This window comes from Symphalangus syndactylus, chromosome 13, assembly GCF_028878055.3.
Source record: "Symphalangus syndactylus isolate Jambi chromosome 13, NHGRI_mSymSyn1-v2.1_pri, whole genome shotgun sequence".
NCBI classification, from domain to species: domain Eukaryota; kingdom Metazoa; phylum Chordata; class Mammalia; order Primates; family Hylobatidae; genus Symphalangus; species Symphalangus syndactylus.
Window position 1 is genome coordinate 117,526,254 of NC_072435.2, and position 23,793 is coordinate 117,550,046.

At 56.4% G+C, this 23,793-nt stretch overlaps 2 protein-coding genes, 1 long non-coding RNA gene and 1 pseudogene across 6 annotated transcripts in view; 2 read left to right on the forward strand and 2 right to left on the reverse strand.

Moving 5' to 3' along the window:
• Nucleotides 1-2,281, forward strand: part of TMEM120B (transmembrane protein 120B) — a 63,027-nt gene extending 60,746 nt beyond the window's left edge. For 2 of the 3 annotated variants that reach the window (XM_063614719.1, XM_063614720.1), the window contains one exon: nucleotides 127-771. In XM_063614719.1, coding sequence (XP_063470789.1) covers nucleotides 127-178 — 52 coding nt within the window. In that variant the 3' untranslated portion in view covers nucleotides 179-771. Of the gene's footprint in view, nucleotides 1-126 lie in introns of all 3 variants that reach the window. The other variant, XM_055236942.2, reaches the window with a different exon arrangement.
• On the reverse strand, nucleotides 2,251-18,887 carry RHOF (ras homolog family member F, filopodia associated). Of its 2 annotated transcripts, XM_055236949.2 has the most exons (5): nucleotides 18,385-18,887; nucleotides 18,033-18,120; nucleotides 5,633-5,742; nucleotides 5,420-5,554; nucleotides 2,251-4,212 (listed from the first exon to the last, which is right to left on the reverse strand). In XM_055236949.2, exons 1-5 carry the CDS (start codon nucleotides 18,520-18,522, stop codon nucleotides 4,048-4,050), a joined length of 636 nt encoding a protein of 211 aa, XP_055092924.1. In that variant the 5' UTR covers nucleotides 18,523-18,887; the 3' UTR covers nucleotides 2,251-4,047. The 2 variants fall into 2 exon arrangements, with proteins under 2 accessions (XP_055092924.1, XP_055092923.1); XM_055236948.2 differs by having other exon boundaries at nucleotides 5,420-5,742; nucleotides 18,385-18,877.
• LOC134732064 (uncharacterized) lies at nucleotides 5,563-7,542 on the forward strand. The gene is made up of 2 exons (XR_010114989.1): nucleotides 5,563-5,692; nucleotides 6,579-7,542. It is a non-coding gene; the product is annotated as an uncharacterized lncRNA (long non-coding RNA).
• A 1,276-nt stretch (nucleotides 18,888-20,163) lies between the features above and the next one.
• LOC129460265 (uncharacterized) lies at nucleotides 20,164-23,100 on the reverse strand (annotated as a pseudogene).
• Nucleotides 23,101-23,793: the final 693 nt, after the last annotated feature.

The following is a 23,793-nucleotide window of genomic DNA, read 5'->3' on the forward strand; positions in this document are numbered from 1 at the left end:
ATCTCTGCCTTCAGTGGCAAAACCTTGCAGTTTGGAGGCAGCTGTGCTGGAGATTCTGGGGTGCTGGGGGCAGGGGTTCAGCAGAGCAGATGCCCCAGCCTCCCCCTCCTCTCTGGACTCCCCCAGGTGTTCGTGCTGGCGCTCACCTTCCTCATCCTCTTCCTCGGCAACTTCCTAACCACGCTCAAAGTCGTGCATGCCAAGCTCCAGAAGAACAGACGCAAGACAAAGCAGCCGTGAGCCTCGGGCTCCTGTGCCCTCGGCCCGGACTTCAGACTGCAGGGAGCTCCCGGGCTCCTTCCCAGCAGCCATCTCAGGCCCATGGCGTCGCTGGGAGAGGGCCCAGGCCCTGGTCCCCCAGTGGACCTCAGTGGTCTAGAGGAATGTGAGCCCCGCCTGTCCGCACAGTGTCCGCCCACCTATTTATGACATATTTAATGCTGGGTCCCCCATCGTCCCTGGAACCCGAGGCCTCCCCCCGTACTTGAAGGTGGCCGAGGCCAGGCCAGTCTTCCTGGGGATGGGGCCTGAAGCCTCAGGGAGCCCCTCTGTTCCCACTCCTGTCATTTGAACCCCTCTGGGTGGGGTTTGGATGTGCCTCGAGGGGTTGGATTTATGCTGACCTGCTACTTACCAGGCCCAGGCTGGGGTGGTGTGAACCCTTAGTATCCTGTGGCGCCCCCACCCCGGGGCCACTCTGCTTCTGCTGTGAGCCCCCTCCTCGCCCACCCCGCCGCGTGGTGAGGGTTATTTAAGTTCTCAGAGACCCACCGCGTCTGCCTCTTGCTCTTCTTGCCCCTGGGAGCACTGGGGGCTTCCTGAGTCAGGCTGTGAGCAGAGTTGCCACCAGAGGGCGCCCTGGGCCCTGGGTTGTCCAAGGGAACAAGGACGTTCCCGTCTGTGCTTCGGGGTTCCCTGACCCCTCCATCCTGCAGCCCACCTTCCTGCAGTGTCGCGGCAAGTACTTGGAGAGTGTGACCAAGACCCTTGGCCCCTGTGGAGGGGAACCACCTCCCCCCTCCTTCCCAGAGGTTCTGGATGTTGTGGGAGGGAGGTGGGGGTGCCTGGCAGGCTCACCCCCAGGGGCCGCACCCTGAGGCGGGGACAGAGCCCCTGGGCATTGCTTGGGTGAGACTATGCATTCGACAGGAGGCAGAGAGGCCACTAGGTTCGGCTCAGTGCTCTGCCCCACCATTCATATATGGGCCTCAGCTCCCCTCTCTAGGTCAGACCTCACAGCAGTGCCCACAGGCATGCCTTGTTTAGCCCTCCCCAAGGAATTTTAAAATTTTTAATTACTTTTTTTTTCTTTTTGAGACAGGGTCTGTTGCCTAGGCTGGAGTGCAGTGGCATGATCATAGCTCACTGCAGCCTCCGCCTCCGGGGCTCAAGGGATCCTCCCACCTCAGCCTCTGGAGTAGCTGGGACCACAAGCATGCACCACTATGCCCTGCTCCTTTTTTTTTTTTTTTTTTTTTGAGATGGAGTCTCGATCTGTCACCCAGGCTGGAGTGCAGTGACACTATCTCAGCTCACTGCAACCTCCGCCTCCCAGGTTCAAGTGATTCTCCTGCCTCAGCCTCCTGAGTAGCTGAGGCTACAGGCGCGTGCCACCATGCCTGGCTTTTTTTTTTGTATTTTTAGCAGAGATGGGGCTTCACCATGTTTACCAGGATAGTCTTGATCTCTTGACCTTGTGATCTGCCTGCCTCGGCCTCCCAAAGTGCTGGGATTACAGGCGTGAGCCACCATGCCTGGTCACCCTGCTACTTTTTAATATTTTTTAGTAGAGATGGGGTCTCACTATGTTGCCCAGGCTGGTCTCCAACTGATGGGCTCAACTGATCCTCCTATCTTGGCCTCCCAAAGTGCTGGGATTACTGGTGTGAGCCACTGTGCCTGGCCTGATTACATTTTAAAAATGAGATTTCCCCTCCCCTACAGTGAGATTCCACATAAAAATCCAGATTTCTGCTTTCCCTAGAAAAACGGACCTGGCAACATTCCCATGGCACAGGACGCCTACTCTCCAGTTGCCACAGGCCCTGCCACCCCCCTGCCCTTCATTCTGGTCTCCTTTCTGGCCCTTTTTAGGCACCTGCGTTTGCCCTAGATTAGGAGTCAGCTAGCTGTCTGTAAAGGGCCAGATGGCAATTATTTTGAGCTTTATGGGCCAGGTGGTCTCTGTGGCAGCTACTCTTCACCTGCAGCCACAAAGCACAAGGCAATGCACAAAGGAATGGGTGTGGCTGTGTTCCAATAAAACTTTATTTACAAATCAGGCTGTGGCCAAATGTGGCCCACAGGCTGTAGTTGTCAGACCTCTACCTTAGACCATCATGAGGCCTGGGGTTCTTCGAGAACAAGAGCTCCTTGGTTGATTCCCCAGGGGATGGCAGGGCCTTGGGAACCCGGGTGGGTTGGGGAGGGTCTCAGAAGGCTCCTTCCTTTGGTGACCTAAGCTCAGGCTTAGCTGACGCCCCAGCACTGGGCCAGGGGGGCTGAGGCAGGAGATACGGGGAAGGCTAGGAGTTGCCTGAAGCCGTTATCCCGTCTTAGGCGACACCGACTCCTAGGCGCCCTCCAGAGCCAAGCAGCTTGTGACTTCTTGTGGGCACTGGAATCCCCTAGGATGCTTGTTTTAAAAGCTTGGGCCAGGTGCGGTGGCTCACGCCTGTAATCCCAGTACTTTGGGAGGCCAAGGCGGGTGGATCACGAGGTCAGGAGTTCGAGACCAGCCTGGCCAACATGGTGAAACCCCGTCTCTACTAAAAATACAAAAATTAGCTGGACGTGGTGGTGTGCGCATGTAGAACTAGCTACTTAGGAGGCTGAGGCAAGAGAATCGCTTGAACCCAGGAGGTGGAGGTTGCGGCGAGCCAAGATCGTGCCACTGCACTCCAGCCTGGGTGATAGAACGAGACTCTGTCCCAAAAAAAAAAAAAAAAAAAATTCCCAGACCCTCAGCCCCAGACCTTCCCAAAGGAGGCTCAGGGATTAGGTCCCCCCCAAAAAAAGAAAATTCCCAGACCCTCAGCCCCAGACCTTCCCAAAGGAGGCTCAGGGATTAGGTATCTGGCTGTTGGTGACACAGGTGGTCTGTGAACCATTTCTGAGAAACTGTCCCGTGTGGACGGGGTAGATCCCATCAGCTCTCAAAGGAGGCCGGGATGTCTGGCCTCCTGAACTCCACAGGCTGGTAGAAGCGGGGCTTGAGGGACAGCAGGTTGGGAGCTTGAGGATTAAGTGGGCCAGTCCTGTCCTGTCCTGCTGCAGTGCGGGGAACAGTCCACAGAAAACTCGCTCATGACCATATGGGGAGCCAACTGCTCTTCCCATCCTGAGTCTCTGACACTGGGGGCTTGGGATGAGACCTTAAGGAGAGGGTCAGATGGGTGGTCCAGGGTATACTTTTAACAAGTGAGAAGCCATTTTTTCTGCCCCCTGGGCACATGTGCCCAGCTCTGCAAAGACAGTGGCCAAGCTGAAGACAAGTCTTCCATGTGTGGTGGAGATGGGAGGGGTGGGTGCCAGGCTGCGGCCTGTGTCCTCCTGATAGGCCCAGCCCCTCGGTGGCCCCCGTGTTCCTGGGGGAAGGAAGGAAGGAGCTGGAGGATACAGTGGTGCCTATCTCAGGAGCCCAGGGAGGCGGGGACACAGGAGTGGCAGGCTTGGGGCGCCCGCGTGGAACAGTGCCAGGTCCATGTTTACCCACCACATAGACTTTCTCATTTCAAGTATAACTTGAGTCTGCACTGGGGAGACACTCGTGGTGGGGGTGGCTGTGATGAGGGCACTTCCGAGTCCGGAGAACAGATACTGGCTCCTGCACCCACATTACGACCATGTCCCAGGGAGAGCCTGGAGGGGAGTTTGTGGTCAGAGCCCCAGCCAGGAAAGGAGAGAGTTCCAGAATGTTCCAAGAGTCTAGCCGCAGGCCCCAGACACCATGAGCTGGAGGGTCGGGATGGGGCAGCCTCCCTGGTGTAGTTGGTACCTGGGCCCCCCAGGCCCGTCAGTGCTGTCGTGAGGTCGGTCTGCCCTGGGTCAGAGCAGCAGGCAGAGCCGGCGCTTCTTCTGCCGTTGTGCCTTCTTCAGAGCGCTGAGAGCCACCTTGGCGGCCTCGCGGAAAACGTCCTCCACATTCTCCCGAAACTTGGCAGAACATTCCAGGTAGAGAGCAGCTCGGATCTGTTCGCAGGTGCTCAGGCCCTGGGTGGGGGGAGGAGCCAGCATTAGGTGAGGGGCCCCTGGAGGTCTCCTGGCACCACCTGGTGGGTTTGGGACTGACTCTGAGGACTCTCCAGGGATGGAGGCCTTGGTTTGGGCCTGTCTGTCTCCTCCATCCCGGCTGGCCCTCACAGTGTGTGGGTGGAATAGAGGGCCAGTGCAGTGCAGGCCGCAGGTTGGAAGAAGCCCTGTCCAGGCCCCCACCCTGGCCTGTCTCCAGCTCCAGGCAGGGAGGGGCTGAATCCTGAGACCGGGGGTTGGTTCCCCCAGGTGTGTCTCCCAGGCCTGTGAGAAGAGTTGGAGGCCTCAAGACAGAAAGGACTTCCAGCCACCTCTCTCCCTTCTCTGAAAGTACCATTTAGGCAAATTAATTTGCCCTTTTATTTATTTTTGAGATGGAGTTTTGCTCTTGTTACCCAGGCTGGGGTGCAGTGGCGTGATCTTGGTTCATCACAACCTCTGCCTCCCAGGTTCAAGCGATTCTCCTGCCTCAGCCTCCCGAGTAGCTGGGATTACAGGCATGCGCCACCATGCCTGGCTAATGTTGTATTTTTAGTAGAGACGGGGTTTCTCTCATGTTGGTCAGGCTGGTCTCAAACTGACAACCTGAGGTGATTCGCCCGCCTTGGCCTCCCAAAGTGCTGGGATTACAGGTGTGAGCCACTATGCTTGGCCGAATTTGCCCTTGTTAATGGTTATTTCTTGTGAAAGTTTCTTTTTGCCTTTGCATTCCTTTTATTCTGTTTATTCCCCCATGCCTCACCCAAAGGCTGCATGATCAATTGGCCCGTGAAGGGGACGCCTACTTTCAAACAAGGCAGACAGGACACGACAGGACGGCGGCTCATAGCACAGACTTTGGAGTGCAGTGGATGGGACCAGATCCTGGCTCCACTTCTGGCTAGCTGTGTGGCCCTGGGCAAGCTGCTTAACCTCTCTGGGCCTCAGTTTCTCCCCCTGTAAACTGGGGGATGTGAACAGCACCTCCCTCCGAGTCCTAAGGATTGAGAGTAGTCGTGTAAAGTGCTCAGGTCCACAGGCCATCAATACTAATAGTTAAAAATTATTCTTAGAATCTTGCTTCCCTCAGCTCCCTGAAAGGCCACTAAGGCACCCCAGTTGCAGAGGCAAAAGGTCCCGGAGGCTTCACAGCCATGGCTATGCCCCGGGGTCTTGGCCCCTGGCCCACCTGCATGTAGGTGATGGGCTCCAGCTGGGCGGCCCGGAGCTTCCGCAGCTGCTCCTTGTCCTTCCTCAGGTCTGTCTTGCAGCCGATGAGCACCATGGGGATCCCGCGGCAGAAATGCGTGACCTCAGGGAACCACTGTGGAGGGAGGAGGCAGGAGATTAGGGGTGCGGCCGGGCCCAGATATGGGGCTGCCACCCAGGAGGCTGGCCTCACCTTGATGAGGACGTTGTCGTAGCTGGTGGGGTTCATGACGTCATAGCAGATGAGCACGAGGTGGGTGTTCTGGTAGGACAGAGGCCGCAGCCGGTCATAGTCTTCTTGCCCTGAAAGCAGAGAGCAGGGGGGGTCAGGGGACATCCCCTCCCGTCTGGACTCTGATGGGTGAAGGGGAAGGGGCCAGGCAAGTGGCCCTGCCTTAGGGCCTCAATTTCCTCATCTATACAATGGGCAGCAAGCCAGGAGTGCTGGCACAGGCCTGTGGTCCCAGCTACTCGGGAGGCTGAGGCCGGAGGATTGCTTGAACCCAGGAGATCAAGGCTACAGTGAGCCGTGATCATGCCACTGCACTCCAGCCTGGGTGACAGAGCGAGACCCTGTCTCTTAACAACAAAACCCATGAGTGGCAGCCCCCCAGTCCTGGATGGTGGTAAAGAATCCTCAAGATCAAACCCACGCAGTGCTGAGAGTTTGGCCTGATTCTAGGGCTGGGGCTGGAGAAACTGCTAGAGATGATGCCGATAGCCAGTGTGATCCCCCTGCCCTGATGGTCAAGGGCAGAGCGCAGACTGGACCCCTCCCCTCCCCAAAGATTCAGACCCGTGGGGCTGGGTGGGCTCACAGTGTCCCCAAGTCCCCAGAGGCTGGTGTCTGGCTTCAGCCTCCAGCCTCTCGGGTTCTGATGCAGTCGGCTGAGTTCCCTGCCCATTCTTGCAAGCACTAGGAGGAGGTTGGTGGGTTGCTGGGAACAGCACCAAGCGCCCTCCCCACCCAGATTCACAGAGCACACTCTCGGGGGGATACTTTAATCCCGACGCCGTGAAGCCTGGCCCCGCCCCGAGACAGCTGAATCCAAACACAGATCTAGGCTTGAGCTTGGTTGGGTTTGCTTTTTTTTCTTCTTCTTTATAAAACAATTCTTTGTAACTTTTTATATTGACAGTTTCAAACTTACAGTAAAATTGCAACAAGAGTGAAGAGCTCTCTGACTGTGATTCACCACCTGTTTGCATTGGCCCCTCTGGCTTTATCTGGAGACAGACGCTTCTGTTTCTCCCTATCAGGGCACGGTAACTGTAGACATCTGCCTCTTCACTCCTTAGCTCAGCGCCTATCTGCTGAGAACAAGGGCATTCTCTCCCCTGCCCCAAGCCCCGGAAACCGCATGGACTCTGCATTCTAATCCGATCCACAGGCCATAGTCAGATTTTGACCATTTCACCAATATGGTCCTTTATTTTTTTCCCCATTGAAGAGCCAGCCCAGCCCAGGGTTCTACACTGCACTTAGTCATCATGCCCCGGTATTTTTTTTAAAATCCCCACAGTGAGAACTAAGTTTTTCAGGCTCATTGGTGACCAGCCCCCCGCCCCTCGACTTCCTTCCACTGAACAAGGAACGTGGAGGCCCAGGAATCCCCCTGCCCCGTCCCCAGCTGCTGCAGGTGCTGGGTGGCGCCAGCCTGCCCTCCGCTCCGTCTCTGCCAGACACCTCTCAGGACAAGTGGCCTCTCCACGGAGCACCACCAGGCCATGTCTGCTCCTACCCCCTTGCTGGTGACAGGGCATGGCCACCCTCTCCCCACTAGCTCCCCCTCAACCCAGGGACCTCCAAAAGTCCTCAGCCAGCTCCCCCATGGAACAATGCTTAAGGGTGAGGTCACTAGAGGCAGATGAGACACATGTTCAAATCCCAGCTCTGCCCTCACCGGCTGTGTGACCTTGACTTAGACAGGACAGTAGTGGGAGTCTTGGCTTCCCCACCTGGAAGATGAAAATCATAAAATCTACCTTACGGGGCTGTCACCAGCCAAGGCACACCATTGCACTCCAGCCTGGGTGACAAGAGCGAAACTCTGTATCAAAAAAAATAAAAAATAATAAAAATAAAAAATGAATTAACATGAAGCATTCAACTCCACATTTCAGGTGATGAACTGCCACCTGGGGCTCATGGCTAATGCAATGATTGGGGCAGGTGCCCGGCATTGCCTCCACTGCAGAAAGTTCTACTGGACAGTGGGGCCCTGTCTACTGCTGGCCACCCCCACCCCCACCCTGCCCCTACACCATCCTCATCTAAGTCCTCGTCTGTCCCTCTTCCCTGGCCTCCTGCAGCCCTTTGATGAATCCATTATCCACCTGACAGCTAGATGGATCTTAAAACACAAGTCATATCCTGCCCCACTCTCCACAACTGAAGCATCTTCAGTGGCTCCCTATTGCCCCCCCTCCCCTTTTTTTGAGACAAGAGTCTCACTCTGTCACCCAGGCTGGAGTGCAGTGTCCCAATCTCAGCTCACTGCAACCTCTGCCTGCCGGGTTCAAGCAATTCTGCCACAGACTCCCAAGTAGCTGAGATTACAGGCGCTTGCCACCACGCCTGGCTAATTTTTTTTGTTTGTTTTTGAGGCAGAGTTTCGCTCTCGTTGCCCAGGCTGGAGTGCAATGGTGCGATCTCGGCTCACCGCAACCTACACCTCCCAGGTTCAAGTGATTGTCCTGCCTCAGCCTCCCGAGTAGCTAGGATTACAGGCACGCACCACCACACCCAGCTAATTTTGTATTTTTAGTAGAGATGGGGTTTCTCCGTGTTGGTCAGGCTGGTCTTGAACTCCCGACCTCTGGTGATCCACTCACCTCAACCTTCCAAAGTGCTGGGATTACAGGGATGAAATTTTTGTATTTTTTTTAGTAGAGATGGGGTTTCGCCATCTTGGCCAGGCTGGTCTTGAACTCCTGACCTCAGGTGATCCACCTGCCTCGGCCTCCCAGAGTGCTGGGATTATAGGCATGAGCCACCGTGCCTGGCCCCTATTGCCCTTTGCATAAAATCCAAACATCTCCCCTAGTTCACATGACTTCATCTCCTGCCACACCTGCTTGTTCACTGCAGTCCAGCCAAGGCACCATCTCGCTGTTTTCTCAAACCCACCAAGCTCTCATGTCCCAGCCTTTGTGCTTGCTGTTCCACATGCCAAGAAGGTCCTTCCCTCATTTCACCGTTTTCTCCCTAGCATTTTATTCTTAAACATCCAGATTAACCATCTACATTTTTTCCCTTTTGAGGATAACTGCTGCCCTCTGCGTCTGCCTTTATAATAATACATCCTATACTCTATGCAGTTTTCAGGGTGCTGTAGTCTAGAAATGGTTAAGAAATCCTTGGCAAAGCGTGATGGCTCACGCTTGTAATCCCAGCACTTTGGGAGGCCAAGGCAGGCAGATCATGAGGTCAAGAGATCGAGACCATCCTGGCCAACATGGTGAAACCCTGTCTCTATTAAAAATACAAAAATTAGCTAGGTGTGGTGGTGCGCGCCTGTAGTCCCAGCTACTCAGGAGCCTGAGGCAGGAGAATTGCTTGAACCTGGAAGGTGGAGGTGGCAGTGAGTCAAGATCACGCCACTGAACTCCAGCCTGGCGACAGAGCGAGACTCAATCTCAAAAAAAAAAAAAAAAAGCTGAGCGCGGTGGCTCACGCCTGTAATCCCAGCACTTTGGGAGGCCAAGGCAGGGGGATCACGAGGTCAGGATTTTGAGACCAGTCTCTACTAAAAATACAAAAATTAGCTGGGTGTGGTGGCAGGTGCATGTAATCCCAGCTACTCCAGAGGCTGAGGCAGGAGAATTGCTTGAACCTGGGAGGCAGAGGTTGCAGTGAGCCGAGATCGTGCCATTGCACTCCAGCCTGGGTGACAGAGCAAGACTTGGTCTCAAAAAAAAAAAAAAAAGAAAGAAAGAAAAAAAAATCCTTACATGACAGCCAGATATGGTAGGGAAATGATGAATACTCCCACTACATAGGAAGAACCTGAGAGTCACAGAAATGAAGTGATTTGCTTGAGGTCAATGACTCAGTGACTGGGCCAGGAGTCACCCCCAGCTCATGAAATTCCAAGTGGATGTTCCTTCTGCTGATACACACTAACGTGCTATTTTGTTTTGTATTGTGCAAAAATAGGTTCTGGTCCTTTAAGATGTAACAATGGGGTTCACAGTTCTGGCATAACAATATTCCCTTTTACAAATACGGCAGGAGTGAACAGGTACAGTAGTCCCCCCTAACCCACAAGGATGGATTCCAAGACCCCCAGTGGATGTATGAAACCGTAGACAGTCTAGAACTCTAGATACGCTGTTTTTTTTTCTATATGTACACACCTATAAGACAGTTTATGAATTAGGCACAACAAAAAGAATAAAATAAAACAGGGCCAGGCACCGTGGCTCATACCTGTAATCCCAGCACTTTGGGAAGCCAAAGTGGGAGGATCACTTGAACTCAGGAGTTCAAGACCAGCCTGGCCTGTTACCGAGCCAGCTACTGACTGACTCACGGGCAGGTGGTGTCTCCAGCAGGGATACACAGAGGAAGAGATGAATCGTATCCCGGGTGGGATGCAGCAGGACAGCGCGCGATCTCATCACACCGCTCAGAGCAGTGCGTGATCTAAAATTTATGAATTATTTCTGGAATTTTCCATGTAATATTTTCAGACCTCAGGTAACTGAAACTACAGAAAGTGAAACCGTGGATAAAGTTATAAAATGGGGCCCCCTTGGACATCTTCTTTAATTTCTTTTTTTCTTTTCTTTACTTTTTTTTTTTTTTTTTTTGGAGACAGGGTCTTGCTGTCACCCAGGCTGGAGTGCAGTGGCACGATCTCGGCTCACTGTAAGCTCCGCCTCCTGGGTTTAAGTGGTTCTCCTGCCTCAGCCCCTTGAGTAGCTGGGACTACAGGCAGGTGCCACCATGCCTGGCTAATTTTTTTTGTATTTTTATTATTTTATTTTATTTTTGAGACGGAGTCTCACTCTGTCACCCAGGCTGGAGGCAGTGGTGCGATCTCAGCTCACTGCAACCTCCACCTCCTAGGTTCAAGCGATTCTCCTGCCTCAGCCTCCCGAGTAGCTGGGACTTGACAGGTGCCCGCCACCATGCCAAGCTAATGTTTTGTATTTTTAGTAGAGGTGGGGTTTCACTGTGTTAGCCAGGATGGTCTTGATCTCCTGACCTCGTGATCCACTTGCCTCAACCTCCCAAAGTGCTGGGATTACAGATGTGAGCCACGCACCCAGCCTTTTCTTTTGTTTGTTTGTTTGTTTGTTTGTTTTGAAACAGAATCTCACTCTGTTGCCCAGGCTGGAATGCAGTGGCGTGATCTCAGCTCACTGCAAACTCTGCCTCCTGGGTTCACGCCATTCTTCTGCTTCAAGCCTCCAGAGTAGCTGGGACTACAGGCGCCCACCACCACGCCCGGCTAATTTATTTTTTATTTTTTTAAGTAGAGACGGGGTTTCACCGTGTTAGCCAGGATGGTCTTGATCTCCTGACCTTGTAATCCACCCTCCTCGGCCTCCCAAAGTCCTGGGATTACAGGTGTGAGCCACAGCACCCAGCCTTTTTTTGTATTTTTAGTAGAGACAGGGTTTCACCATGTTGGCCAGGCTAGTCTCAAACTCCTGACCTGAGATGATCCACCCGCCTCGGCCTCCCAAAGTGCTGGGATTATAGGCATGAGCCACCACGTCAGCCAAGGTTGTTCCACTCTCGTCACACGCAGCAGAGACAGGGGTAGAGACTTGCCCACTGGGTATGGCAAGTATAGCGTGCAGTGACATCAGGACAGGAAGTGGCAGGGCAGGCATCGGGCTGCAGTGGATGAAGGCAGAAGTCAGCCCTGGAGCGCTGGAGGCAATCACACACCCTGCCTGCCTCTCCTGGGGCCTCTGCCCTTGCTGTTCACTCCTCCAGAAGGCTCTTTCAACAGGGAGCAGTGTGGCTCTTCCCTCCTCTCCTTCAGGGCTCTATGGAATGTCGCCTCCTCCCAGAGACCTTTCCTGACTGCTCTGAAACAGCCTCCTTGGCAGTCTGCCCCATGACGATGGCTTTACTCATGGCTGTCACCCCTACCTGATTTCACAATACTTCTCTGAGATTGGGCGGGGTGATTCACACCTGTAATCCCAGCACTTTGGGAGGCTGAGGCAGGTGGATCACTTGAGGTCAGGAGTTCGAGACCAACCTGTCCAACATGGTGAAACCCTGTCTCTACTAAAAATACAAAAAACTGGCTGGGTGTGGGGGCAGGCGCGTGTAGTCCCAGCTACTTGGGAGGCTGAGGCTGGAGAATCGCTTGAACCTGGGAGGCTGAGGTTGCAGTGAGCTGAGATTGTGCCATTTCACTACAGCCTGGGGGACAGAGCGAGACTCCGTCTCAAAACAAAAACAAAAATAAAAAACAAAAACACAGTAATTCTCTGGGTTTTTTGGTTTGCCTCTCCTGCGGGCAGCAACCACCTCTGTGCTGTTCTCTGTTGTGTCCCTGGGAACACAGGTGAGCTCAATACTTGTTTGGTGAAGGAAGGCTCAAAGGAAAGAGTGGGTGAAGAGGGTTAATCGTCATCTCTGCGGCTTTAGGTGCCCTGCAGCCTTGGCAAGGGCATTCCACTTCCTGACCTGTGTTCATTCAAGCAGCCACCCTGGGAGGTACGCTGGGCGGGGACAGTTCTTCCTGTTAAGAACCCAAGTGGTGGAGGGGGCCTTTGTCAAGGTCAGAGACAAGCACCCTGTGAGCCAGAGGCCAACCAGTCCCCAAGGTCAGCTGCCTGCCAGGCCATTCTAAAAGCACCAGTTCTTCCAGGAAGCTTTCCCCAGCCTTCCCAACTGGGAATTAACCTCTGGGCCTCAGTTTCCTCATCTGTGAAATGGAGATGTGAAAAGTGAGCGAGCCTTGATGACAGTAATAATAAAGATGGTTAATATCAAGTCTCTTTCTCTCATATAAAAGTCACAGTCTAGACCGGGCACTGTGGCACACGCTTGTAATCCCAGCACTTTGGGAGGCTGAGGCGGGCGGATCGCTTGAGGTCAAGAGTTCAAGACCAGCCTGGGCAACATGGTGAAACGCTGTCTCTATTAAAAATACAAAAATTAGCTGGGTGTGGTGGCATATGCCTGTAATCCTAGCTACTTGGGAGGCTGAGGCAGGGGAATCACTTGAGCTGGGGAGGTGGAGGTTGCAGTGAGCCGAGATTGAACCACTACACTCCAGCCTGGGCAACAGAGTGAGACTCTGCCTCAAAAAAAAAAAAAAGGGGGGGGTTTGCTCTGTTGCCCGTGCTGGAGTGCTGGAGTGCAGTGGTGTGATCATAGCTCACTCCAGCCTCAACCTCCTGGGCTCAAGCCATCCTCCTGCCTCAGCCTCCTGAGGAGCTGGGGCTGCAGGTGTGTACCGCTGTGATTCTGGCAGCACCTATCCATGAAGGCTTCTGTGTTATACGCCAGGTCTAGCTCGAAGCCCTTCACCTGGATTAACTCATCTTTCCCCAAAAAGCCCTACAAGGTAGACACTATTGTTGGCCCCATTTTACAGGCTGAGAAACGGAAGCACAGAGAGCTGGAGTGACTTGCTCCAGGCCACACAGCTAAGGGGAAGCTTTGTAAATAACAGAGGACCCTACTGGAGTATTTTTTTTTTCTTAGCCCACCCCAGAAAACAGGAAGGAATCCTCACCCTACTTGTCCCAGCCCTGACCAGGTGAGGAAAAATGTCAGCCCTCTCAAGAAAGAGGGCCTCTGGGAAGGGAGAGGCAGCCAGCTCTGACTCCAGCACCTCCTCCAGGTTGCCTTCCTGGCTTGACTCTGCCCAGCCTAGCTTTCCCTAGAATTCAGTGTGGGCCTTTGGGGCGTGGGGGTGGTGGGGGGACCAGGTCTGCAGAGGACTACTTCCATGTGCACCAACCCCATGCCCACTTGGGGATGGGGGAGTGTACTATTAATAAATACCTTCTCTCATATGAGTCGGGAGGGTCAGGTTCCATTCACTCATGCACATTCTGGGTGGGACTGTTCAGGGCAGCCTCCACATCTCGAATTGATGCCCACATTTCCCTCTCTGGGTGTCAATTTCCTTATCTGGGAGAGGGGGTGATAACAGTGAAAACCCTCCCGCTAATCTGGAAGGTGAAAGCCCAGGAGAAGGGAGGCAATGCTTGGAGCGGGAGCGGTGCAGGGGCAGGGGCGGAGTGGGGGGCAGTGCCGGGAGGCAGGAGGACTGCTATTGTGGTTACTCTTGAAATAGAAACTTCTAGGAGAAGTTAATAGCCTGGCATGGCAGGTGGTCAGAACCCCAGAATCTTTGGACCCCGAAGCTTTAGGGGCCTCTCAGCCACCAGGTGATACCATTACCCTCCACATTCTACCTAAAATGATACCAAGGCTGAAAGGGTCCATGTCACCTGCCCGTAGTCACAGAGGGGGCCCATCCAGCCTCTGCAGATGGGCTTAGAGTTTAAAACAGCCTAGGAGACCAGGCGTGGTGGCTCACACCTGTAATCCCAGCACTTTGGGAGGCTGATGTGGGAGGATCACTTGAGTCCAAGAAGCTGTGGCTGCAATGAGTTACGATCATGCTACAGCACTCCAGCCTGGGTGACAAAGCAAGACCCTGTCTCTAACCATTCCCCTCCTCAAAGAAAAAAAACAAACAAAAAGACCCAGGAATTACATGCAAAGGATGCACGTGCTTCTGGTGAGGAAGTCTCTAGGCCTGGGCTCCCCCTAGAGCCACCCATCGTCCTGACGTGCACTCGGGCGGTGCGGCAGGGCTGGGCGGAAGGCAGGCTCATGCCGCACACAGGGCTATTTTCTTGGTGGGATGAGGCTTTGCCAAGGAAGTCCTGCTTCCAGGGACAGGGGTTTCTAAGGCCCAGGGCAGAGTTGAGGAGAAAAGACCTCAAATCTGCAGGAGGACACACAGGGCAGGTGGCCCCCAGCTCCAGCTAGGGCGTTGGTCAGGGAGGGGTACTGGCGGCATGAGAAGGGAAGCTGCCAGAAGAGGAACCCACTTTTACTCACTCTGCTGGGGGCCGCCCACCTGTGCTTCCCCAGGGAGACAGGGGCTGGGTAGCCCCAGCTGGGAGTTGAGATCACCTTCTGGGTGACCCCAGCCTTGGCTCAGCCCAGGCCTCCAGTGCTTCTGGGGCTCACGACACACATCTGTCCCTGGTTCCTTGTTTTAGCGACTCCTACTCCATTGCCTGCCGATTTTCTTTCTGTTCCCATCTCAGGCTGAGAAGGGGACCACCGCTCCCAGGGCAACCCCCATCCCATCCTGTGCCCCTCCAATCCTGGACCCCACACCTTGGCCCCGATGAGCTCACTCTCCCGTCTGTCTTCACAGCCCACCTCACCCCACCTCCCCCGGCCCAGGAAACTTCAGACTTCACCGCAGCTTCCTGCCTCAGAGGATGTCAGGGCCTGGGTGAGGCCGACAGAGCAGTGGGTGCCACGGCCCCCGCCCCTTCCCCTCTGAGCCCTGAGAGCCCCGTCACCCCCATCTGCCCTCTCTCCGCCGTGGTGTCTGTAACTACTTCCTCAGGAGGGAGACAGCCAGACGGGCCTTCCATGAGGGCCCCTGTGGGCAGGGTCCGGCCCCTGCCCAGGGCCAGCGTTTGGTCCTGGGTGTGGAGAAATTCAGCCTCTGAGAGCCACCCCTGTCTCACGGCTCTGGTGGCCACCAGTTGGGAAGATGCCCCTTCCGCCACTGTGTGTGGCCCATTGGGTTCTAGAACTTTCTACAACTGCGTTTACTAGACTCATTTCTGACTTGGCCATTCCCTCACCCTCTTGGCCTTTGCCTCTCTCTACATGGCCGCCTGGCCATGGCTTTCTGTCATGTTCTCCTGAGAGCCGTCCACCTGCAGGCAGAGATGAATCATCTCCGGCATTTAGCTCTACTACCCATTCATTCCATCACCTTCCAAGCCTTGCTCCGTCACAAGCACTGGGACCTGGGATCTCCCTGGTGGCACTCACTGACCAGGGGATTTCCTCCTATGAGCAGGCCTTCCCCTGTCACGGGGGGACACCCTACAGGGAGCAGCCAGATTTCTTCTCCCTGGGTGCCCCTCTTTGGTCTGTCAGACTGCGAGGCCAGCCTCCTCCCCTGAGCCCTGCTTCTCTGCTGCTTGGAAGAGACTTGCCAGGGAAGATAGATCTCCCCACTGCAGCAGGGGCTGGGGGCCAGCTCGGGGCATGGCACCGTAGATTCCAAAGCACAGGCTTGAGCTAGGGCTGGGCAGGGATGGTAGGAGGGTCTTTTTAATTTTTTTTAAATTTTTATTTTTTGAAACAGGGTCTTGCTCTGTTGCCCAGGCTGGAGTGCAGTGGCGTGATCTTGACTCACTGCAACCTCCGCCTCCAGAGTTCAAGCAATTCTCCCGCCTCAGCCTTCCGAGTAGCTGGGACTATAGGCATGTGCCACCACGCCTGGCTAATTTTTGTACTTTTAGTAGAGATGGGGTTTCGTCATGTTGCCCAGGCTGGTCTTGAACTCCTGGCTTCAAGCAATCCTCCCGCCTTAGCCTCCCAAAGTGCCGGGAGATGGAGTCTCGCCCTGCCGCCCAGGCTGGAGTGCAATGGCACAATCTCTGCTCACTGCACCCTCTGCCTCCCGGGTTCAAACGATTCTCCTGCCTCAGCCCCCCCAGGTAGCTGGGATTACAGGTGCCTGCCACCACGCCCAGCTAATTTTTGGATTTTTAGTAGAGATGGGGTTTCACCATGTTGGGCAGGCTGGTGGACATCATATATTAATCTGATTTAATCCTCATGACCCTCTTAGTGCTCATGACAGATCAGGAAACTGAGACCCAGACATCCCCAGTGATACGTAGCCAATAGAGCTGGGGTCAAAGCCCAGATCTGACTCCAAAGAGGGTGGCAGGAACAGGATGGGACCGTGGATGGGATCCCCATGGTGCCAGTGGTCACCTGCTTCTGGTGACTATAGCAGGGGATGCTCCTCCATCCCTCTGGTAGCAGCTCTTAGCACAAATTCTTCCTACACCAACTTGCAGCTTTCCAGAATCTCCACACCACAATCTACTCTGACATGTTCCTTGAGCATCTCTCTCTGGGCAAGGCCAGAAAGACCATCCCTGTTCTCATGATATGGAGGCTGCCCTGAACAGTGAACCCCGGGACCTGATAGGGGAGGCCCTGAGGGCAGAGGAGGAGGAAAGAAAAAACCTCCTGGCCTCTTGCAGGGCAGTGGGTTGCTGTGAATGTCTCCACCCAGTAGCACTTGACTCAAAGAGTGGGGTTAATGACCTTGCCCCTCCCTGGCTCCTGCACAAGAAACATGAAAGTAAAAGGTCCCAGACCATGACTTTTACTACCCCCTGGGCCATGCCTCGGGAATTCCTCTGATGCCTCAGCTCTCCCAGCTCACCAGGGGCTAGAGACAGGCCCTGTTTTGGGGGTGGCCCTACAGGGCCCACATCCCACAAAGAGAGGTTCCTCAGAGGCCACAATAGGGCCTGCTGAAGTTGGAATGGAGGGGGGCTCTGAGCTAGGACAGCGCCTTTTCAGGTCCTCTCCAAGGTCTAGCTGGGGGTGGAGGTGTCTGGATTTTGGGTCCATCCTAGGTCAGTGTCTGACCTCACCTCACACACACAAGGCTTGGCTGGCTGGAGAGGGCCACCCGATGATGTGGTTCTCTGCAGGTCACTAAACACTGAGTCACAGAGGTGGGGTGAGGCCCCACCTGGGGATCTCAACCTTTGGTCCCCAATGTTGATGAAGCCCAGATGGGAGTCCGGGTCCTCCCACTGACTGTGTTTCTCCTGTCCCCACCCCTCACAACAACGACTCCCAAGCAATTGCACATAAATCTGTAAACCACCCGTGGAGGCCTGCAGGTGGCAGGCAGAGCCTGGTGTGGGGCCCCTGCCCCCAGTGCTCTGTTCCTTCCTCAGTTCATTTTCTACACTGTCTGGTTTTGTCCCAGGGAACTAGGAAAGCACAGAAGTAATTGTAGCCACACAATTACAGAACCACCAACAGCAAGCCGTGGAATCCTGGGAGCTGCAGACCCAGAACTCGCATCCACAGGACCCCAGAGCCTCAGGCTGCAGAGCGCAGGCCACAGAGCCCTGGAGCCACAGGCTGATCTGCAGCCGGGAGCATCCCAGAACCACAGGACCCAGACACACAGCCCAGGCAATCCGAGCACCAAGGGACTCAAATCTGCAGCCCACAGAGTCTGCAGAGACCACAGCAGGTAGCGCAGCAATCCTGGAACCATGGGAGGCCCAAGAGCAGCCCACTGCTTTCTAGAACCACAGGAGAGGAACGAGCTGTGGGCTGTCAGCACGGAGCTGGGAGGGTGGCCCGGAGTTCACCTCCTCCTCCAAACACCTTCCACTTATATATAGGGCTCGGCCTCTAGGGCCCCGCAGCCAGCGCCCCTGAGCGGCCTCCATGAGTGAAGAGCCGGCCAAGGCCCTGCCAAGGCTGCAGGGCGGGGACACCCGGTGGGGGACGCCCGGGAGGGGAAACCCTTCGGGCGGGCGGACCCCCCGACCCCACGGCGCGCAGGCGCACTCACCGGCCGTGTCGTAGAGGTTCAGGGTCACCTCCTTGCTGCCAACGGTCACGCTGGCCGTGTACTTCTCGAACACCGACGGGGCGTAGTGCTGCGGGAGACGGGGTCGGGTTGGTCCTTAGTGGGGCCGGCGGGGGCCAAGGGTCCAGCTGAATCCACTGTCCACCCCCCCTCGCTCGTCCCGGATCAGCCCCCTCTCACCCCGCTGGGCTCGGGAATTCCCTAGGGGGCGCCCCGGGGTGGCGGCCGCCTCTCCGTGCTCGGGACGCTGGGGACTGAGGGTCGGGGCTCTGGGCTCTGGGCTCAGGGTGAGGGGCGTCCATCGCTCCCACCCCAGCCCCGCTGCGGGCCTCACCTCGGGGAAGGAGCCTTGGCTGTACACCATGAGCAGCGAGGTCTTGCCGCAGCCGCCGTCGCCCACGATCACGATCTTCAGCTCCTTCCTGCCCGGACCGGGGGCGGCGGTGGGGGCCGGGGCCCCGGGGGCATCCATTGCCCGGAGCCCGCAGCACTGGCGGCGGCGAGCCGGGCACTAGCTGAGCTAAGAGGTCGGGGGCGGGGAGGGGCGGGGCCGGAACCAGCCCCGCCCACTCGGAGCAGCGCCGCCTCCGCCAGGCAGCCTCCCGGCCGACCTCCCAGCCTCAGTTTCCTTTCTGCTAAGGTCCCAGCCCTGGGTGTGGGTATTGAGCTCTCAGTCCCAGGGATACTGCGGCACCGGAGAAACGGGGCTCAGCTGCGAGCGAAGCTCCCACCCCCATCCCACCGCCACCCTCCGCGCGTCACGGCGCGCCCCTCGCCGGCGAGACCCGATCGTGGCTGCCCAGCGACTCCAGGTGCCCCTGATTGGCAGGCTCCGCCTTCGGCAGGGACCCTCTGATTGGCCGGCGCGGCCAGACAGGGTCTCCCGGATTGGCTGGCTGTGCCTCCGCACCGGGTTCGAGAAGCCCCCGGCCTCCAGCTCCGGAAAGAGCCCCTCAACTTTGCACTGCCCCAGCGGCGTGGCTTGGCACATGTCCGCTTCTGGCCTCAGTTTCCCCACAGGAGGTAGCGGCAGTGGCACCAGGGAAGATGCTGACGCAAGGGTCGTATCTGCCCACCTCGCCTGGGCCAGGGACGCCTGCGTGCACGCAGGTTCGGGGTGAGGGACTGGGCTCCGCTTACCCGCACCCCGACCCTGGGCTGCAGGATGGACGTCTGACGCCCTCTGCCGGGCAATCGTCTCGGTGCCGGCAGCGCCGGGCGCAGGTTGACCCCCAAACCACTAGGGGCGGGCGCCTCCTTCCGGCAAGAGCCAGAGGCGTGAACCACGCAAGACGTCGTCAGGGAGGGGCAGGTTGGAGTAGCTCTAGTTGAAGTCAACTTGGTCCCTCTCCATGAGCTTTGGAGACTGGTAACCCCACACCCACCAAGAAATGTAAGAAAATGCGTTTCCTTGCCAGCAGCCACATGTTCTTCATCCCAGGAATCCCCCCAACTCTCCCATCCCCTGATCGAAACAGCTTATTTGTTGAGTACTTACTGTAGGCAGTGCTATCAGGGCTGCTAGCTGAATTACCCGTAACACCCACCCCTTCTCTTACTCCTCACCCTGGGCGGGCTGACCGCCCTCTGCACCAGCCAGGTGAGTGGTCAGGGTGGCAGAGGGACCCCCCCCGGAGCCGGTCCAGGGCAGATAGGCACGAGAGCATGGCCGAGAGTGGGATCCTACCAGCTGGGGTAGGAAGAGCCCATTGCTAACAAAACCCCCAACAGCAGCACGGTTGGGGGGAAAGTGACCTTCGTAGTTTCCTCACATAGGGGCTGGCAGGACTCAGGATCTTTTTGCTGGCGACCCCACCCCAAAGACTCCCAGTTTTCAAGGTCTCATCAAGGGTCATGTAAACCTCACTTCGTGGAGGAAAACCGCCAACCTGGCAGTTCCATGGTCAAGGTTCTCAGACAGTGCAAGCAAGGCATGGTCTGACCACCAGAGGGCAGCAGCGACCGCCCATAGAATCCCAAGACCACAGCAGAGCTGGGAAGGGGAGGCCGCGGAGGCACCCCAGGTTCTCAGTGGACGCCCTCTCCGGGCACTGGGCAAAGGGGAATCTCCTGGGTCAAGCACCCCCTAGACAAATGCACAGCAACTCATCCATTCCTTTTTTGCAACACGTTTATTGAGAGGCAGTTGTGCTCCAGCCTTCCAGGAGGTCACAGTCTTGGGGGAAGCAGTGCAATGGAGGTTGGAAACAGGAGAACCCTTTATGGAAAGCTGAGCGCTGGCTGGCACACTGGGCTTGGCAGCACTGGAGGGCAGGCAGGGAAAGTAGGGTGGGTAACCCAGCCTGGCAAATGCACGGCAGCTAGAAAACCTCTTCAGGTTCTGGGGTGGCTGGGCCATAAGGGGAGGTCAGGCAGGGCTATCAAGGTAACCGGGGTCAGATCACGGAGTTGCCTGCCAGGCTCCACAGGAGTGGGGGACAGGAGAGGAGCCCAGCCACCAGTCAGGCCCTGAGCTCCCTCAGGGTGGCTGGGGAGGCAGGGCTGGGGCCGAGGTTCCCCAGGACCACAGGAGGGAGCCAAGGCACTCTAAGAGGTGGAAGAAGAGGACCAGAAGCTGGTGAGTGCATCACTGGAGCCCATAGGAGCGCTCCTGACTGTCCTCAAAAGCCTCAGACCTCAGTGTCCACTTTCTCCATCCAAGAAACGGGGCTGTGATCTCTGCTTATGACAGCACAAGCTTGCACAGAAGTGGAGGCGGGAAATGAGCACAAGTGTGCCTTCCCAGCCCGGCCTGGGTCCAGGCAGAACAGCTGATACTGGCCCCAGTCTGCCCACCCACCCCTGCTGGCCAGGAGGCTGGCAGAACCCCAGCCCCACCTGCCTGGAGTGCGTTTGATTTGGACTCGACTGTTGTGGTGATGGTGGGGAGCTGGATCTGTAGCTAAAAATACCTCCGAGCCAAGACAGCTGCTCAGAGCTTCCTCAGAGGCTGGGCCACGCTGGGCCTACTGAGGAACTGGGCATGCCCACCCAGGAGGCAGCTCCCTTACCTGCAAAAGATTGAAGACCCGAGTCACTCCCCTTCCAGTCACCAGGAATTCCTGGAAAGTTTGAGAAAGCAAGAAAGATTCTTTAAGCTGGTTCTTGACACAAGAGCTGTTAGGCCACTGAAGCCTAGGGGAGCGGCCGGGTGGTATTTCTGGGGTCAGCTCATGGTTGTCCACATGGGGGCCTATGCCATAGTGCAGCCAACAGGGAAACTGAGCCCTGGAGAGCTGCAGGGGCCCAGCCACTGCTGTGTTGTCAGAGCAAAGTCCAGCCAGCCCCAGTGAGGCTGGAGGCAACGCTGTGGCACCCACTTCCCTGGATGACTGAGAACCCTGCAGAGGGGCCACCCACGAGGCAGAAAACACTGAGCCTTCAGGGATGAAGCTACTCCCTGAGGGAGCTGGCCTGGCAAATACATCTACCCTGCCTGAGCAGTCCCCAGGCCTTGGCTGCCCATGAGCACTCTGGGACAGGCCAGAGACAAGGCCACTCCTTGAGTGCTAAAAGTTCCCCTCACAAAAGCCAGACTCAGCAACAGCTCAAAACATTATTGTCCGGCCGGGCGCAGTGGCTCACGCCTGTAATCCCAGCACTTTGGAAGGCCGAGGTAGGCGGATCACCTGAGGTCAGTTCGAGACCAGCCTGCTCAACATGGTGAAACCCTGTCTCTACTAAAAATGCAAAATTATCCGGGCGTGGTGGCGTATGCCTGTAATCCCAGCTACTCGGAGGCTGAGGCAGGATAATCACTTGAACCCTGGAGGCGGAGGTTGCGGTGAGCCCAGATCGCACCATTGCCTGGGCAACAAGAGCGAAACTCTGTCTTAAAAAAAAAAAAAAATTATTGCCGGACCTGCTCCTCCCAGCGCTCAGGGGCAGGAGCTTGCTGGAAGTCACATGCCAGCTAGAGACGCACTGGGCCAGACGACCTGACATGGTGGGGCTGCCTCACTGCACAGCCCAGGCAGAGGCTGTGTCTCCACCCAGAGGGTCCGAAAGGTCATGTTCCACACTAGGGCTCCGGGCGGAGGAGCCGGAAGAGGCGGGGACGCCGGCGACTCAGTAGTAAGGCAAGTCCTGCCACCTCCTGGCCGGCCCTTCCGCTGGCGTGGCCCTCTCTCTGCAAGCCCCGGAGCCCGGCGCCAGCAGCGGCCCCGCCCCGCGCTCGCTGGGTGACCGCTGGGCGGGGCACCCTCGAGGGACCAGCAGGAACATCAGCAGGAGGACAAACTGCCCCACCCTCCCTGCCCCAAGAGGTGATGATGGGGGACAAAGAAAGAAGAGGGACCAAAGCAGAGAGAGAGGGGTACAGTCCAGCCAGGGGGTCCCGACACTGTGCTGAGAACCACATCCAGACCACAGCTGAGCACCCAACAGCTCCCTGATAGGATCCAGGGAGGGGAGAAACTGCTGGAGCCCTCCAGGGTGCAGCTGGGAGGGAGACGTACATCAATTACTTAATTATCCAAAGCAGGTGGGGAGTAAAGACCCTACCCGGAGAGCAACGAGGACTCTAAAGGGAGGCGCCACACCCTCGGGTGGCAAAGGGTCACGTGAGAGCAAGGGGGTTCAATGGCAGAGCCAAATTTAAAACAGGTTTCAGGGTGTATAGAAGAAGAGGCTTTTGGGATATTAACAACGTGAACCTCAATTTTTATCAGGTGCTTTCGCCCTCTTGCTGTACTTGGGCGGCAGGGAGTCTGGGCAGGAACACTCTTCCCTCCCAGCAAAGGAGCTGGACCCAGCACAGCTCATAGGGGATTGAAGACCCAGCCCTGGCCCTCACAGAAGGAGCCAACAGCACCACGCCGGTTACTTCCAACCAGACAGTCCTGGGCAGGGATGCCAGCAGACAGCTGGCATGGGAGGAAGCCCAAAATAACCCAGACAGCTGGGGTGAGGGGGTGCCATAGGCAAAGGCGCTGGCTGCCAAGTCAAGCCACCTGGAACCTCATCCTGGCTCTATTGGTGGTGGCCTTGTGACCTTGGGCGAGTCACTTCTCCCCGGACCACGGGTGGGTGACCCAAATCTTGACCCCATCATGGAACAGCCCCTGTGGATAGGGAAAGGCCTCTACCTCCAGCTGCACTCAACCACTCCAGAGGAGAACCGCGCTGGCTGCCTTCCCAGGGAGCACCAGATTCCACTTTGCCCTGAGGCAGGGACACGTGCTTCAGCAGGTGGGCTGGTGGTGGGGAGAGCTCAGAGGCAGCCCAGCCCCCAGCCCCTGCAGCCACTCCCAGCAATAACCAAGATCACAACGGAGGCCAACTAAAAGCTTGGGAGGAGGGCCTCCTTAATGCACTTAATCCTCCCACCACCCTTTCCAGCAGGCATCCTTATCACTTTACAGGGAGACACTCACCCAAGGTCACCAGCACTGTCGAGATCCTAGCCCACGGAGAACTCTCTCCCTTAACTTAGCACCAAGATACCTTTAGCAAGATCTCCGTGTTAATCCCCACAGGCCCCCAGAGCTCGGTGTAGCCCTCACAGCGGGAGTGGAGCACAAGTCCCAAATAGGGGAGGTGATGTGATCAGGAGCACCTGGACCCAAATGGTTCATCAAAGCAATCACAAAGCAGAGATCACAAGGCGGGGGTCCGAGACCAAGGGCCGCCATCTCCAGCTGTGGAGCTTCTTAGACACTGAGATGGAAAACTATTCAACACATGAAGTCGGCTAGCGTTAGAATGAAATCAATTACTATGTGCCAAGCGTGGAACTTGGCAC